The sequence below is a fragment of the Macrotis lagotis genome, chromosome X, assembly GCF_037893015.1.
Source record: "Macrotis lagotis isolate mMagLag1 chromosome X, bilby.v1.9.chrom.fasta, whole genome shotgun sequence".
In the NCBI taxonomy this organism is placed as follows: Eukaryota; Metazoa; Chordata; class Mammalia; order Peramelemorphia; family Peramelidae; genus Macrotis; species Macrotis lagotis.
Window position 1 is genome coordinate 77525537 of NC_133666.1, and position 16406 is coordinate 77541942.

At 52.4% G+C, this 16406-nt stretch overlaps 2 protein-coding genes across 6 annotated transcripts; both read right to left on the reverse strand.

The window, feature by feature from the left end:
• Window positions 1-1461: 1461 nt before the first annotated feature.
• Window positions 1462-10612, reverse strand: HDAC6 (histone deacetylase 6). Of its 4 annotated transcripts, XM_074206915.1 has the most exons (28): window positions 10519-10612; window positions 10029-10139; window positions 9734-9871; window positions 9427-9515; window positions 9256-9340; window positions 9010-9050; window positions 8801-8897; window positions 8321-8418; window positions 7705-7809; window positions 7528-7596; window positions 7305-7431; window positions 7141-7206; window positions 6744-6803; window positions 6527-6616; window positions 6132-6238; window positions 5731-5798; window positions 5206-5374; window positions 4983-5111; window positions 4666-4834; window positions 4404-4537; window positions 4090-4158; window positions 3820-4012; window positions 3566-3715; window positions 3293-3467; window positions 2924-3210; window positions 2703-2849; window positions 2177-2305; window positions 1464-2087 (listed from the first exon to the last, which is right to left on the reverse strand). In XM_074206915.1, exons 2-28 carry the CDS (start codon window positions 10107-10109, stop codon window positions 2019-2021), a joined length of 3141 nt encoding a protein of 1046 aa, XP_074063016.1. In that variant the 5' UTR covers window positions 10110-10139; window positions 10519-10612; the 3' UTR covers window positions 1464-2018. The 4 variants fall into 4 exon arrangements, with proteins under 4 accessions (XP_074063017.1, XP_074063016.1, XP_074063019.1 ...); XM_074206916.1 differs by lacking the exon at window positions 10519-10612 and having other exon boundaries at window positions 1462-2087; window positions 2924-3207; window positions 10029-10235; XM_074206917.1 differs by lacking the exons at window positions 1464-2087; window positions 2924-3210; window positions 10519-10612 and having other exon boundaries at window positions 2183-2305; window positions 10029-10235.
• Window positions 10613-10696: 84 nt separating this feature from the next.
• On the reverse strand, window positions 10697-15739 carry GATA1 (GATA binding protein 1). Of its 2 annotated transcripts, none has more exons than XM_074206925.1 (6): window positions 15535-15739; window positions 14253-14507; window positions 11902-12300; window positions 11643-11788; window positions 11418-11543; window positions 10697-11138 (listed from the first exon to the last, which is right to left on the reverse strand). In XM_074206925.1, exons 1-6 carry the CDS (start codon window positions 15722-15724, stop codon window positions 10818-10820), a joined length of 1437 nt encoding a protein of 478 aa, XP_074063026.1. In that variant the 5' UTR covers window positions 15725-15739; the 3' UTR covers window positions 10697-10817. The 2 variants fall into 2 exon arrangements, with proteins under 2 accessions (XP_074063026.1, XP_074063027.1); XM_074206926.1 differs by lacking the exon at window positions 15535-15739 and adding an exon at window positions 14703-14811.
• Between the last annotated feature and the right edge of the window lie 667 nt (window positions 15740-16406).

The following is a 16406-nucleotide window of genomic DNA, read 5'->3' on the forward strand; positions in this document are numbered from 1 at the left end:
TTCAAGATTGTATTATGCTGAAGTAGGTGAACCATGGGAAAGAGATCCAGCTTTGGACTCAAAAGGATTTGGATTTCGATCTATTTCTATATGACTTTAGACAAGTCACTTCCTCTCCATGGGCCCATTTATTCACATGCAAAATGAGAGGAATTAAGAGAGTTGGACTATATAGCCTTGAAGGTCTTTTCCGGATTGAAAGAGGATATAGACCATACATACAGAAATTTTCAAATACCAGAGATCTGGCAAAGAGCTTTGGAGCTATTACCGTTCCCACCCTTTGGTGAAGTCTCAAGTCAGGCACTGTGGTCTTTGTCTTGGGGGGGAGGGGAAGGAGCAAAAAGGACCACATCACAGTCATGTTCAAATCAGACATTCCACAAATGACTGCTAGACACTTCCATGTTTCCAATGATAAGAAAATTCATTCATTTTTAGATTTAGAGATGGGGAGTTGGTGCTACATTTTGAGAAAGGCATTCACCAAGTAGACAGAATCCAGCAGGCCACTGACAGGCTATTTGGGGGTCCTGATTTCAAACCAAAGGATTATGGATCAGTTGGACTATGTGAAGCCTGGAAAAGGGAAAACTGAAGGAGGGAAGGTAATGTGCTTAGTTGGCTTCATTTATCAAAAGGGCAGTCATGGAGAAGAGGGATTGGATTTGTTCAGCATGGCCTGAAAGCAGGAACAAGGGCCGGGGCCATGGATGGAAGGTACAGAGGTATTTCTTTGCTTGCTGTCAGGAAAAACTTCCTACCAAAGCTATCCCCAAGTGTCTATGTGGGTAGGTGGTAGTTATATTCACCATGGTTGTCTTCCAACAGAGTGGCAGTAACCAATGTTCAGGCAGATGGTAGATCATGGGAAAGGTTGGAGTTGGGTCTTTCAAGTAGCTTCCAACTCTTTTTGATGTCAGTTCTGGATTCATGTATGGGGACCCTAAACATCTTTCTTTCTGGTCTCACAGCCCTGGACCTTGCCTTTCTCTTGGAATATTGGACAAATGGCAAGGGCCCTGCAGTTGGACTGGCCACCAGGTTCTCCTAAAGCAGCCCTGCTGGCCCAGGCCCTAGAACGACTTTTAGAGGCAGAGGCTGGGTGGCAAGAGTGGCAACGGGAAACCAAGGTGGAAGCTGCTGTTGTGGCCCAGCTCCTCTTGAGCCTATGGGGCAGTTCCCAACTTGAACCTGAGGTCAATATGGAGGAGGCAGTGGTATTTGGTCCCAAGGCCCAGACCAAGGATGAGGCAGCATTACACAGGTACCACTGGAGGGCAGGAGGGTGGGCATGGGGAGAGGCAGAACTGATGACCCTGGAGACTTCTGGATCTTTCCATCCACAGAGCCCTGATTCGTCTGTTAGCCAAGATGCCAGAGACCCGCATCACTCCCACCCTGGTCTGGGGGGAACCGTGGCCCCCGCAACGTCGTCTGCGCCGGGACCTGGGACCAGCTCCTGCTTCCATGTCACAGGGGACTGCACTACTCCGCTTGAACCGTCCGGAAGCCTCAGGAGCCAAGGGGCAAAGAGGCAAAGCCCAGGTCCGGCAGGGAGTACCACTTGCTACCACACACTACTGGCCAGAGTGACAGGGTTTCCAACCATGTGAGGCCCCTTGTTTCCTCCCTCTCCGTCATGCATGTTTATCCCCATGTCAGCACCCAAGCTTAATAAAATGACTCCTCCCTGCCCCTGCAAGCAAAGCAGTCTGTCTCATCCCTGGTCCCCCTAGCCCTTGCCAAGCTCTGAGGCATTCTGGGTCCCAGGCCCTCTTGGTGTTCACCTCCCCAATTCACTCCAACTGATTACTGTAAAGTCTCTTCCACACCAGCTCCCCAGAGCACCAATGACAGCTTGTCTTGCATTCACACTGTTTATTGCTAAACACGTGGTGGCACTCCTGATTGGCTTCCTGAGGAAGCCAGTGACTTGGCAAAAGAGATGAAGAAATTAAAACAATAATCCATAAAAGAATGGCAGCATCAAGGAAGGGCCCTGGGGCAATAGGCCATCATGGCACCATTGGCATCTCTTCCCCAAATTTGGACTGGTATGCAGTCTTCTTGGCATCCAACAGAATCTAAAGATAGACAGAAGAGTTTTAGGGAGCCCTGCTCTCGATGCCCAGCCCAGCCCATGACACCCACCAGCTGCTTCAAGGGGACTCACCTCATGGTTCACATAGGCCTGGCATATATAACACCAGGCCGAGAAATCAGTATAGCTTAGAACCAGTGAGTGGTCTGAGGACTCATGGTGCTGGAGCATGTGAGCCTGAATGTAACGGCCACAATGAACCTAAAAGGGAGGGAGGAAAGGACAGAAGGGAGACTTACTTCATGCCAAGGACTTTACTAAATATTTCATTTGGTCTTCATGATCAACTAGGGAAGGAGGCACTAGCACAATCCCCAATTTACAGGTAAGGAAGTTAAAAGTAGACAGAGGTTAAGTGACTTGCCTAGAGTTAGAGAGCTAGTGTCTCAGACAGGATTTGAACTCAGGACTTTCTAAGCCCAGGCACAACCTTCTGTAGTGCTCCCTTGTTGCCCACAGCAATGAGGGCAAGCCCAGGGAGAAGTGAGAATGACTTCAATGTCCAGTCCATTTGAGTTGTCCTTCATTTCTTTAAATGTGTGCCCTCCCACGTATTATTACCTCAGCTCTGCACTCCAACCCATCTTCTCTGTCTCACCTGATAACAAGACAGGCAGAGCCAATTCTCCACATGGGTGCCACAGTCCTGGCATGGCTGAGTCACATCCAGGCCTTCCTTGGGCACCGAGCACACGGTCACCAGGTGGGGACACCAAGACAGGGGGGTTACAGCATAGAATGTGGCCTGAAAGGTGATTGGATAGTGATGAGCCCAAGGCTAAGAAGGGAGGGGGCCTGGGGGTGAAAACAGAGGCTCACCCCTTCAGCATCAAATTGATCAGCTACCACCAGCAGTGGGGCCGAGCCCCCACCCCCAGCTGCCTCTCCGATGAGACCAGGATCTTCAGGGGACTCTTCTTGGGAACTAAGCTGCAGAGACTCCAGGCCCAGGGTCTCCTCAAGCACGGGGAATGGAGGCCGTTCTTCTAGCTTTAAGCTTGTGGCCAATGCCTCTGAGCATTTTTCTTTAGGAATCTTCTGTTCCAGGGGACTATTCTCAACCAGCTCCAGTGGAGTGTTCCTTTCTTCCACCTCCATCTCTACTGCTGGAGTGAATGGAATGGGAAGAACCCAATCACCCCCCCATCCTGTCAGATCCTCCATGACTCCCTCCAAAGTTCTCCTCACCATTAAGCCGGAGGCTTTGCCAATATTTCCGGTGGATTTGGGCAACCTCAGCCATTGAGAGGAAGGCCCCAGGCAATGGAGGGCGAAGCCAGGGGAGCACTGGAACTGGGTCCCCTAGAAGGGTCCGGGTACAAGCAGCCATGGATTCTGAGATGGATGTTAAGTTGTAGCCACCCTAGTTAGGGGAAGAGAGATAGATGGGCATGGAGGGTAAAATAGATGAAGGAAAAGACCACAGGAAAGGGAAATGGAAGAGTCCTACAGGAATCATACCTCAAGGACTAGGGCAATGCGGCCACCAGCCAGCCCCATTAGCAGATGAGTCATGTGTGCATAGCCTTCTGGGGAGATTAGGCAGCCTCCTAGTGGGTCTCCTCGAGCAGCATCAAAGCCAGCAGACACCAGTACCAGCTCAGGGTTGAACTAGAACACAATTGCAGCAAGAGAAACTTTGCCCAGTCTCTCAGGGAAACAAAACTACCAAGAGAAGGAACACCACCTCTATCACCTGCTGCTGCCAATCTCACCTCGTAGGCAATGGGCATCACAATACGAAGCATGGCAGTGAGGTAGTCAGGATCTCCAAGGCGGGGCCCATTCCATGCCACATTGACATTGAAGCCCTCTCCACGGCCCCGGCCCACACAGCTGCTAGCACCATCCTCAGTCATGGGAAAGAAGGCGCCTTGATCATGGCGGTGCAAAGATATATACAGCACACTACCCAGGGAAAAACTTGTTAGGAGGTGGAGGCAGAGGCAAACCTTGACCCTGGGCCCAATCCCCTAGGGTCTTACCTTGGGTCCTCCTCAAACATTTGTTGTGTTCCATTGCCATGATGAATGTCCCAGTCCACGATCAGGATTCTGTAAGAGGAACTCCCCTTAGACTAAGAGCTCAGCAAGCTTTTGTGTGGTCTGATCCCATGGGCAGTCAGGCTGGTAATACTTGGGAGGGTTACCAAGCAATTCAAGGGAACCATATCTCTCCAGACAGAAATCCCAAGGAAGTCAAGGTCACAGACAGCAAAAGCAACTCTGACTTTGAGGGTGAAGGTGAACAGCTTCCTCCTAGATCCCCCTACTCATCTTCCTGCCTCAGTTATACTTACCGAAGGGCTCGGCCTGCCACCTCCTGAGCATGTCGAGCAGCTACAGCCACAGAATTGAAGAAGCAGAAACCACAGGCAGTGTCTCTTTCTGCATGGTGGCCTGGTGGACGGACAATGGCCAGCCCATTCTGCACCTGTGCTGAGACCAAAAGATCAAGGATTGCCTCATTGCTCACCCTCTATTTTCTAAGTCATGCACCCCACCAGGCCACATCAAGTCCATCTCCTGTCCCCCCCTGCCTGGAGGCCTTTCACTACATGCCTCTCTGGCCAAGATGGCTTCCACCAAACGGCAAGCAGCTCCAGCAGCTAGCTGGGCACAGCTGAAGGAGAAGGGTGAAATGTAGATGGAGTTGTAGCTTTCACCCTCCCGGTGCAGCTCCCGAGGCTTTAGTCCACTTGTGGCTCGAACACGGTCAACGTACTTCTTACTGGACGGGGGAGAGAGAAAAAAGGGAGGGGGAAGAGGAGATTTGGAAGGAGAGGAAAGAACAGAGAAGAGAGAATACAAAAAGAGGAACAAGGGGAAAAAAAGAGGGAGAAGAGGAGAGAACAGAGGGAACAAGGGACAGACTCTACCTGTGGCAACTCAGCAATTCTTGGTCTGTAGCAGAACGGGCAGGCAAGGAGAGGCATCGAGGGGTCAACCCAAGGTCTGCAAGGCGCTGAGTTATTTGAGCAATACGTTCAGGCCGCTCTGGGTGGTAACTGGGAAAGAACCAAGAAGGGTCACCAAAGAGAAGGAAGGTCATGTGACCCCTAGCAAATGGTTCCCCCTCAGCCACTGACCCAACCCCATTACCTGTCCCACATATTGAAATGCTTCATCATCCTTTCATCATATACCAAGCCCGTTCGATTTGGAGGCAGGGACAGGGTCGGCTCCAAGGGTTTCCTCAGGGCCTCAAGAGTGGGTAGGGGACCTAGATTCATCTCCCTATGCTTTTCCTCCTTGTCCTCAGGGACAGATTCTGTTATGGGGGGGGGGCAAGGGGATAGAGAATCAAAGGATCACAGATTTAAAGCTCAAGATCATGTGATCCTACTTGTTCATTTTAATAGGCCCTGGGAAGGGCCATTTAAACTCGATCCTGAGGCTTTCCATTACACTAAATGGCCCATGAGGAAGAGTCACTGCCTCTGCCTGTCCCACTGCCTTAGACACCAGTGGAATTCCTTGTCCTTTCCTCCCACTCTCATTCCTCCACCTCTGAGAACTGAGATCATGGACACTTTTGGAGAAGCATGGGCAAAGGAAGTGGGGTCTACTCCTTTCCAATATCCAACCCTCCCAAGACCCCTTGACATTTTCAGTTGTCTCACTTACGAAACCCCTGTATGACCTTCCAGGAAGGTCTCTGAGCAGCCAGAGTATGGGACAAGGAAGTCAGGGCACTGCCAGTTGGGAGAATGAGAACAACAAGAGCAATAAGAAATCAGAAAATGACACCTAAGCTATTGCTCCCATGATATGGAAGCAGGACAGAGAGTGAGACAAAAGGGATCCTCCAGGAGCAGCTTGGTGGTACAGTGGAGAGAACAGACCCTGGAGTCAGGAGGACCTGAGGGCAAATTCAGTCACAGCCCTATTGCCTTGCAAAAAAAAAGGCAGACCCTCTAGGCCACTTATTATAATCTCCAAAGAGGGGGAGTAATTTGTCCAGGGCTGCAGAGATTCTGAGTAACAGCTTCCTCCCACAATGCCCCACTTTCTTGAGGGCCTCTTACCTGGGGCAGGGGGCGCAAGGTGTTGCCAACATGGGACATGGGTCTCCCAGCAGAGTCTGGAGAGTAGCACTGACTCCCAGAGCAAGTGAGTGCAAGTTGTAGCCACCCTGGAGGAATACAGAGACCCAACTCAGAGAGGAAAAGAAAGAGAAGTATGGAAGGAATCTAACACTCTCAGAGAGAAACTCATGTTTGAGAACAAGGAAGAAGTAAGGTAATCAGCGGGGGAAGGAATAGGAAAAGCACAGGGGCTCTTCAACCTCATTAAAACCTGGTTCTCTTCACAGATCCAATGAACAAGGTATGAAGGCAGTTATAGTGTAAACACAGAGAGATAGAGAGGAGGAAGAGACACACAAACCCAGAGACAGAAAGTCACTGAGATGATCCCTCACCTCCAGAGAGAGAATCAGCTTCCCCTTGGCCAGACTCATGAGCAAGTGAGTGAGGTGGGCAAAACCACCTGGAGTGGCAGCCATCTCTCCCTGGGGAAAGAGAGGGAAGAGCTCGAGGCAGGGACCTAGGTATCCCACCCCCCCATTTTGCCTTTTCCTCCTCCACAAAGCATCCAATCTGTCCCTCTTGCCATTTCTTCCTTGCCAAGGGACCTACCTTGGGGTCCCCCAGCATGGCATCAAAGCCAGCGGACACCAGCACCAGTTGAGGCTGAAACTAGATGATGGGAGAAGAGAATGTTAGCCTGTAGGCTTTCTTCATATTGGATTTCAAGGTCCCAGCAAACATGCATTCCATTCTGGACCTTCCTCTAAAGCATCCCCAAAGGGAAGCCTTAAAGTCTTTTCCTTGCATTTCTACTACCCAGTGTACTGAGCAGCTGCTACTATTCTACCGTCACTCTGATCTTTTCTCTTCCTTGCAAACAAGTCTTCCATGTCCCTCTAGCTCTCATCCACTCAGTCCTGATCCCAGATTCCATCTCCTTCTCAACCCTCACTAGTCCTTTTCCCAATACACTTTTGTTTAAGAAGCCCCACCCAGCTTTCATTACCTCTAAAGCAATGGGCAGCAGCACATGTAAGAAGGAACTGATGTAATCCCCATCCCTCATCCCCACCTGAGGAGGGAGACACAGCAAAACAGAAAAACAGACAATGAGAGGACCCATATGAGGTCTATTAGACCAGAACCTTCCCTAAGGGCTTGGGGCCTGACCTGGTTCCAAGGCACATTGACAGTGTATCCCTGACCCTTGCCACTGCCCGTGGAGCTCCAGTCAGAAGCTTTTAGGTGGGGCCAGAATCGGCCCTGCTCATAGCGGTGAACCGAGAAGTAGAGAACACTGGAGAAGAAAAAAGCAAACTGAAGAATGGAGAGCTTGGGGAAGGAATCCCACGCCCCCTAACAATACTAAGGGGAGGGTCCACTCAGGAAATACCTGGGGTCCTGCTCGAAGATGAACTGTGTGCCTTGACCATGGTGGACATCCCAATCCACAATGAGTATCCTGGAAAAGGTGAAGGGTCCCACTGAGAGTTCACTTTCTGCCCAGAGAAGCAGTGGGTAGTCTTGGGGAGCAGCTTCCCTAGAAAGCCCATCTCAGCCCTAGCCTCACCTTGGGACATGGTACTTTTCTTGGGCATAGCGAGCAGCAATAGCAATGTTGTTGAACATGCAGTAGCCATTCATTTTCTCCCGTTGGGCATGATGGCCAGGAGGTCTAGGATCAGAGGACCAAGCACAGACTCAGAGAGGATCTAGGCACTCTTTTAAGGCAGAGGGCAGAACAAATTGGTTTAAAAAAAGAAAAGGCTATGATGAACTTCTACATCTTATATCAACATCACAGTTCAAATGTAATGGCACAGGGAAGGTCATTGATACCAGTGCAGGAACAGGTCTTAGAAATTCTCTGGACAAAGGGGTAGCTAAGCAGTGCAGTGGATAGAGCAGTGGCCCTGGAGTTAAGAGGACCTGAGTTTAAATCCAGACACAGACACTTCATAATTACCGAGCTGGGTGACCTTGGGAAAGTCACTTAACCCCATTCCTTTGCAAAAACAAAAGAAAAAAACAACAAAAAAAGAAATTTCCTGGACCAATATCCACTTTCTAAAAGTAGAACATGAGATTCTGAGAGAATTCAGAGACAGATTTCCTCAGAGGAGGAACAGAGGACCATGGGGAGATCAAGTTTGTATCACCTTCCACCTTCCCTCCCTAGCACCCACCTGACAAGAGCTAGCCCATTTCGGATCTTGCCTCCCATCAAGGTATCCACCAGCCGAAGCAGCGCCCCAGTAGCCAGGAGGGCACAAGGGAATGAGTTCTGTTCCAGTATTGGGGAAGACCAATGTGAACACAGAAAAAAAGAGAAAGAATCAGAAAGAGAATGAAGACTGGGGAGGGGTAGCTAAATGGGCTGGGATGGTAGGGGTGACAGATGGGAAGAAGGGGTAGAGAGAAACAGAGAAAAGAAAGAAATAACAAAAAAGAAAGGCAGAGAAAGAAAAGGAAAGACAAACAAAATTAGACAATAGTAGCAAACAAAAAGAAGACAAGAAAAAAAAATACAGAGGCAGAGGAAAAGGAGAGAAAGCAAGCAAGCAAGCAAGCAAGCAAGCAAGCAAGCAAGCATGCAGGCTGCCAGTCAGTTTCTCCTATCCCTGCTAATGTCCCAGAGGCAGACTGGAGCAAGGTTGTTGGCTCACCGGATGCAGGTAGACAGAATCATAGGTGTCTGAGAGGGCCCGGCACTCCATTTCAGTCATTTGTGGTGTGGATGCCATCAGTTCCACATATTCTTGGCTGTTATTCCACAGAAAGACAGATAAGGTTTCTCTAGCGTCTTGGGAAGTTTGATGGAAAAATCCCAAAGGAAAGGAAGGACTGGGCTCAGTATCCAGTCCTTTCTGCTTACCTATGGACAAGCTGTAGCTCCTGGGGAGTTGCTGGCTGGGCCTGTGGGAGGATCCAGAAGCAAGAAGCAATTACAGGGGAGGAATCCTTTTGGGAAAGCCTACTCTGGTTTGGGGGAACTCAGTCTGGAGAGAAACTGGATCCAGGCCACATCCTAAGCGCTTAATGTTTGCTGATAATTTGGAAAGGGAGAAACACCTGGATAGGATGGAGATAGAAGCAGTACAAGAAGTGGGACTGTCCTCACCTTAATATGGACACAGCGCTCCAGCAGGCAGTCCCTGGTCAGTTGTTCTTGCACAGCCTGAAGGCGTTCTGGTCTTTCAGGGAAACTAAGGAAAAAAGGAAGGTGAAAAAAATTGAGTTTGCCTTTCTTCTAGTTAAGCATCCTTTTCTCTTTCCCCTTTCACTGGTTCACCTTTCATCCCAGGGACAGTAGAAACCACCCATTCTTTCATCGAGCACCAGGCCAGTCCCTAAGGATACTGCTGATTCAGCCTCAAGATCCTAGAAGAGAATGGCAAAGGAACAGAAAAGATGAAAGAGGAAGTTGGCCCCCAAGGAGATACTGTTTCTCCAACCAGTATTTGAAAACCTCCCTTTGAAGGAATCCAAAAGAGATCCCCATCTAGACTACTATTCTTTTGTGGGGAATAAGAAAGGAGAACAAACTGAGGCTCAAGGGCTGTGGGTCAAGATAATGGCGGGAAGGGGCACATACTTACTAGGTCCTGCAAGTTGGTCATCAGATCTCGATCAGACTTTTGGTTCAGTTTCTTTGCCCGGCCTCTTCGGCGGGCTTCAGCTAGACCTGGGTTGGCCCCAAGAGCTGGTGATCCCTTTCGGCCTCCCCGCTTTTGCCCCTAGACACCACAAAGAGTAAGCTCGCGGGAGAGTAGGAGACAAAAGGGTTCCTCGAGCTCTTGTTATCTGTGGGGAGACAGCTCTTCCGTCTCCTCCAGGACCCTGCTCCCTGGAAACGGCTTCCTTCTGGAAGAGACTCCCCGTCACAAAACTGACCATCATCCCGGTGTCTGAGGCTGGCCGGCTGGGGCTCTCTTTTCCATGACTCGGGCCCGGCTGCTCTGCTTTGGATGCCATGGTGACTAGATGATGTGACCACCCGGCGATCTGGCCCGAAGGGAGGCGGAGGAGGAGGCGGTTGGAGTTTCCGGAAGCTCGCCCGCGCCCCCTCCCCCTCCTCCTCCCCTCCCCCAGCACCACCTGGTCACCCAGGGGCCCCGGCCCCTCCTCTCTCCCCTCCCACTCCTTCATACCCCTCAGCAGGACCCCCGTCCCCGGCCGGCTCGGGCCAGCCATTCCCCTCCCCCCCCCCCCCGCCCCACGGGGCTCTCGGACCTCCGCCTCAGCCCCGCCCCCCTCCCCGGGCTCTCCGCAGCCGCCCGGCCCGACTCCTCAGGCCTTCTTCCTTCTTCTGGGCCCCTCCCCGCCTGCCCGTGCTCGGAGCGGAGGAGGGGGCTCGGGCCGAAGGACCCCCGCGCGCGGCCACCTAGGCAGCTCAGTCCCTGCAGCGGTCGCCTCCACCGGGGTAGCTGCCGCGCGGAAAGGTGGATTCACGTGCCTTTCGCCCACTCACGCGCGGCGGTGGCAGCACGTGACACGCCCGCGGCGCGTCCCCCTCCCGGAGTGCCCCCCCTTCGACGCACGCATACAGGCACGCACGCAGAAAAAGCCAGCCTCCCGGTAGTGGTGGAGCAGTTCCGGGTTTATTGTCCTCAAGCCGAGGGAGAGGGGAGCAAGCGGGGCTAATCAGGGAGGGCCGGGGCCTAGGTGAGCGCACAGCTCTCTTCACGAGCCCAGGGCTGAGACCACCCCCCCGGCTCCTGTGAAAGGGGCTCCGGGGCCCCCGAGTAGGGGGGGCGCAGGTCCCGGAAAGGGGACTAGGTGACCCACTGAAGCCATGTGACCCGAGAGCACCACGGGCCCGAGGCTCGGGTAGAGCTGTTCAGCAGCCAGGTCCCCTGGGCCGCCAGACGCCCCCGAAGCGGCCGGCCCCTGACCCGCGGCCAGCAGGGCCTGGCCCACCCGGGCTTTCTTCTTGGCTTTGCCCGACACTTTGCGGTTCCGGGTCTGGATGCCATCCTTGCGCATGGTCAGCGGCCGGTTCACCTGGGGTGGGGTGAGAAACCCAAAGGCTCCGGCACCCCGAAAAGAAGCTAGAGATCTGATTGTCCGGGCCCCTCCCCCCAAAGACCCGCAGGCTACGGCTCCACTATCACTCTCACCCATCAGGCATCCAATGCAAGCAGCTGCAAAAGAGGGCTTGGGGATCATCCTGGCTCCAACCCCCAAGGGGCCCCCAGGGCGCCTTGGCCTGGGTTACAGATGGGGATGGGAGACCCAAACCAGGAGGGGCTTAGCTCTAGAGTGGGGGAAGGGGAGACTTACATTGTGCAGCTTGTAGTAGAGACCACAAGCATTACACACAGGCTCCCCGCTGGCATTGCGCCTCCACAGGGTGGTTGTAGTTGTCTGGCAGTTGGTGCACTGAGTGCCCGCCCGCTTGCTGACGATCTAGAAAGAGCCCAAGGAGCCGGATGAGGGTCTGGATGGCGCCGGGGCCCCAGCTGCCCGCTGCTCCCCTCCCTGGCCCCGAGGAGACCCCCTCCTCACCAGGCGTTTCTTGGGACGGATGAGGGGCCGGTTCTGCCCATTCATCTTGTGGTACAGACCACAGGCATTACATAGGTAATGCCCCGTGCCATCTCGACGCCACAACGGGGTAGCAGTGGCTCCACAGTTTACACACTCTCTGGCCTCTGGGTAGGAGGAAAGGCGAGAAATTGGTCAGAAAGTGAGTTGAAGCCCAGCTCGACCCCGACCCCGCCCTCCTTGTCTTCCCTCCCCCTCCATCCTGAACTCAAATCCTCACCACAAGGAGATAGGGGGAGTGGCCCACGTAGCTTTGGAGAGTAGGCACTGCTTCCACCTGCCATTGAGAGGGGGCTTCCAGCAGGTGAGAAGAAGGTAGCAGTAGTGAAGTCAGGGGGACTCGCTGCCACATAGTGGGAAGGCCCCACAGCTGCTGGGACACCCAGGGTGAGCAGGTCTGGACTCAGGCGCTCTGTCTTCAAAGTCTCAAGGAAGCCCCTGGGGCTCCCTTTCACATCAGGGTCCTCAGGAGCTGGCTGAGGGGAAGCCTCTCGAACAGTAGGGGCCAGGGCTGAAGCTGGGTACAGCCCTGCCTTCCCATAGGCCCAACTGGCAGCTGCATAGGAGGCTCCACCAAGCCCTCCATCCATCCAGTTGAGAATAGGATAAACTTGGCACACTGTAAGGAGCAGGATGCGGGAAGGGCATGATGGTCAGTGCCTAGGCCCCCAATGTGGTCTAGTTACCCTAGGTTCCTGAAAGGTCAGGTGACTCTTCTGGGGTCACACAGTCAGCCTGCCTCCCCAGTCACTCTGTCTCACTTCCCTAAATCTGTAATTACATGGCTGCCAGCCAGAGCAGGGACCCACTGCTGGGCATCTAGAAAGCCCTTGGGGGAAAGGAATAAAAGATAATTTCATTGGAACCTTGACAAATGCTTGTTGACTGACACTCCAACTTTGGCCAGCATTCTGAACTTAATCACAATCCCCTCAGATTCCATCCTCACCCCAGTAGTCTTACTTTTGGCTCCTACTTTACTGAACTCTCTAACACCCTCCCCCCAATGCCCTTTGCTCCAATCTCAAGACAGAAGCTGCCCTTTTCCTCTACCAAATTCAAGCCTCCAATCTGCCTCAATAGCCTCTCGGTATGCAAACAGGTTAGACCTCAAGCTACAGGATGCATATGGACACACACTTGTTGATATGGCTGATGTCAGAATTGTTCCAGGCATTTGGTTTTTCTTTTTCTCTTTCCATGGGGGTGGGGGGAATGGGACAGAGAAAATAAAGGCTTATTAATGGGGGGGAGTAATTAAAAAAATCTCCACAAAAGAGGTGTCTCTGCCCAATGCCTCCATTTCTTTCCTACTTCCCCACTGTTCATCCAGCCACTCTCAACTTTCGGTCCTGAAGACCCATTTGAGGGAGTTCATGAAGGCCAAACGATTCCTAAGAATACTATGATGTTGGGTGGCTAGGTGGTGCAGTGGATAGAGCACTGGCCTTGGAGTCAGGAGTACCTGACTTCAAACCCGAACTCAGACACATAATAATTACCTAGCTGTGTGGCCTTGGGCAAGCCACTTACCCTATTTGCCTTGCAAAAAACTAAAAAAAAATACTATGATGTTGTCACTTTGTCTAAAGTAAATACTAATAACTACAATCTCTATCAAAGCTCAATTCTTCTGAAAAGGAATCCTAAAGTGTGAGAATGGCTACTCTAATACCAACAAGAATCTTTCATACTTGTTCAGGCCAAAAGACGTCTTAGATCTTTCAGCCCTTCTTTTGGCTGCCTCCTAGTTCTCCTCCCCTCCCCGCGGGCTGTTTCTTCTCCCAGTCCTCTCCCCACAAAACCCTTTTCTCTCCTGACTTTCCCCTGGGGGATCTCATTGGCTACCTGGGTACAGTTACCCTCAAGGCAGATCTGGCCACCCCACCAGACTATCTCTCCTGAACTCTAGTAACATGTCCAAAATAGAAGTCATGGTTTTCTCCCTCCCCTCTAAGCTTCCTTATTCCTTTCAAGGCACCATCATTTCTTCCAATCCAGGAAAAGGTCACAGCTTCAGGCCTATCCTCACCCCTCAACAGCCAAGCAGTTGCAGGGGCTTGCGGATTCTCCTGCTCTATATCCACAGCACAGTCACTACCTTTATCTGGGCCCTAATAACACTTTGCACTTGAGACCACTACCACCATAGCCTCAAATCTTTCCTCTCTCCAATCCTTGCTGTTAGCTGCTTAATAAATCTTCCTGGGCCAACTATATCATTCACTGCTCCACAGGCTAAGTAGGCATCCTGAAGCTGGCATTCAAAACCCTCCATGCCTCTACTTGTCTATATTGATTTTATAGAACTAAGAAGCAAGCCAACCGGGTTGCTAGCTGCTCCCTTACCTCCCTGCCTCCAAGCTGTCTCACTAAATGAAGGCTTGCCCAACTCCAGTCTATCTACTTGAGGAGAGGAGAAGAGGAATGGTGGGCAATTTCATCACTACAAGATGGAGACCAACCACTAACAGGAAAGAGAATTTCTGCTATGTACATAATGTAATTCATCAGCTGGTACCATGGGACCACCTCAGCCCTCCTCCCTAGCCCACCCTGCTCCCAGGATACCTGGTGAATGTCTATAAGCATCAGCAGCTGTTCCCCGATGGTAGTAGGATAGTGTGGCAGCAGCATTGGTGGTATCGGACCCCTCAGGTCCTGGAAAGTACAGCCCAGGCTCTTCAGTAGCACTGACAGAGGCTGACGAGGGCAGCAAGGTAGGCTCAGCGAAAGGGGTCAGGGCCTCTGGCTCCCCCAGACCAGGCGGGAAATCCATAAGGGCTCCCAGGTGATGGCAGCAGAAGCAGTGACAGCAGTGCCTCCCTGGAGAGGGGCAGGACTGTCAGGCCCCAGAGAGCTTCCTCCACTTGGTCCTCAACTCTTCTCCTGGATCATGGGTTGGGCCCCCTCCCCCAACTACATGGGCACTCCTGGACTCAGAGTTTTAGCCAATACATATACACACATATGGAGATTATCTTTATCGATATAATAGGCCCAGATTATATAGATACCTACATATACTTGGGAAATTGCAGGCTGAAGAGCAAGGGGATTATTTTGGCCCTGGGACGTAGAGACAGCTATTCAATTCCTAGCACCCTGGCTCTAATCAGGCTGGCTCTCCCCCCTCCCCTCTTTTGGCTCTTATTCCCCCCCCCCCCCATTTGCCTCCAGGTCCAGTGGGAACTCCTGCTATCCCCTCTAGCCTGCCCTCCCCCAGTTATCACCCCAAGGCCGAGATAACCCTTATCTCAGAGCTGGGGGATATGAAAGCCTCTTATCAGCAGCCTGGACTAGTATGTTCCCAACAGGCCTGGGGACTCCAAGCCATCAGCTCCTAGCCCAACCAGGCAGCCAGCGTCTAGTCCAGCTTGGCCCAGCCCAGCCCAGCCAGGGCTGGCCAAGGCCAGCCAGGTACGGTCTACTCTTAGAGAATGTTTTTTTTTAGGAGTCGAGTTCGGTTTGGGGGTATTAGATGTGAGGTTGGTTTTTGAGAGGAAATTAGAGCCAAGGACCCTCAGCCAGGGCTAGATCAGAGATGAAACTCAGGACCCTTGGAGATGGGATTGGGAACCTTTAAGGGTCAGCGGATTGGGCCCGTGAAAGATGTAATATAATGGGGATGAAGCATGGAGCTGGAAGAGATGATGAAAGATGAGAAAGGTTGGAAGGACTGAGATAGAATTGAGAACAGAATTGGAGATGTACCCCAGGTCAGGGTTCAAGCCCCTCAAAGATAGCTTGGGGGGGACGCTAACTCAGGTTATAGTGGTGTTGGTTTGGGAGTATTAGAAACAAGACTCAAGCCCTTCCAATATGGGGGTTTAGAGAGCTTGGGAGCACTGACCTGAGCAGGTGTTTAGGCCGAGGGAGGGGGGCAGTCTCTCTTGGATATCCTCGGGGTCCAGGCTGCGACCAAGACAACACTGTCTCCCTCCCTCACACCCCCTCTTGCTGTGGCTACGGGCGGGGCCAAGGGGTGGGGGGGGAGATGGGGCCCAGCCTTGGGACCGCCCCCTGCTGGCACCCGTGCCCATGCATGGCTGAGATGACTGGGGGCACCTTCCTCACCCACCCAGCATAAACTTTCCACACTGGCCAACAGCCATACATGGCACCAGCCACCCCACTCTGGTTTTTCCATCATTTTCTCTCCTGGTCCCTCACCTCTGGGCCACCTTGCACTTTCCCTCCCTTGTGTGGGGCTTTCTCAGTTCCTTTAGAATGCTGTCCTTCCAGACCCTGGGTCTGACCCCTCAGGGTTGCCTGCTCTGTTTCTCTCTAATGTTGGATCTCATATGTAACCCTCCCACTAGTTCTCCATTTCTCCCTGCCACCCCCACTCTCCCTTGGTATCTTGTTTTCTAGGAGCAGGAGGCAATTATCTTGGGTAGGTCCTGGGAAGAGGACCTAGGGTAGATGCTCAAATTAATTTGACAGGGAGGATGAGGGACACCCTCCCAACTCCTCCTCCCCCATCCCTACCCCCCACTTACACCAGCTCCCTGCTGGGCCAAGGCTGGGGCCTGCTGATAAGTCTTATCAGATGGAGGGCCGGACCTCGGCTGTTGGGGTTGAGGCAACTAGCAGCCCCACAGGAGGTTGGGGGAAAGAGAGCGGATACTGGGGCCTCCCTGGCCCTGTCTACACCCCTCACCCCCTGCTTTTATCCTTTGTGTGACAGGGAAATTCATTCATCTTCCCTTCCAAAAAAGTAAT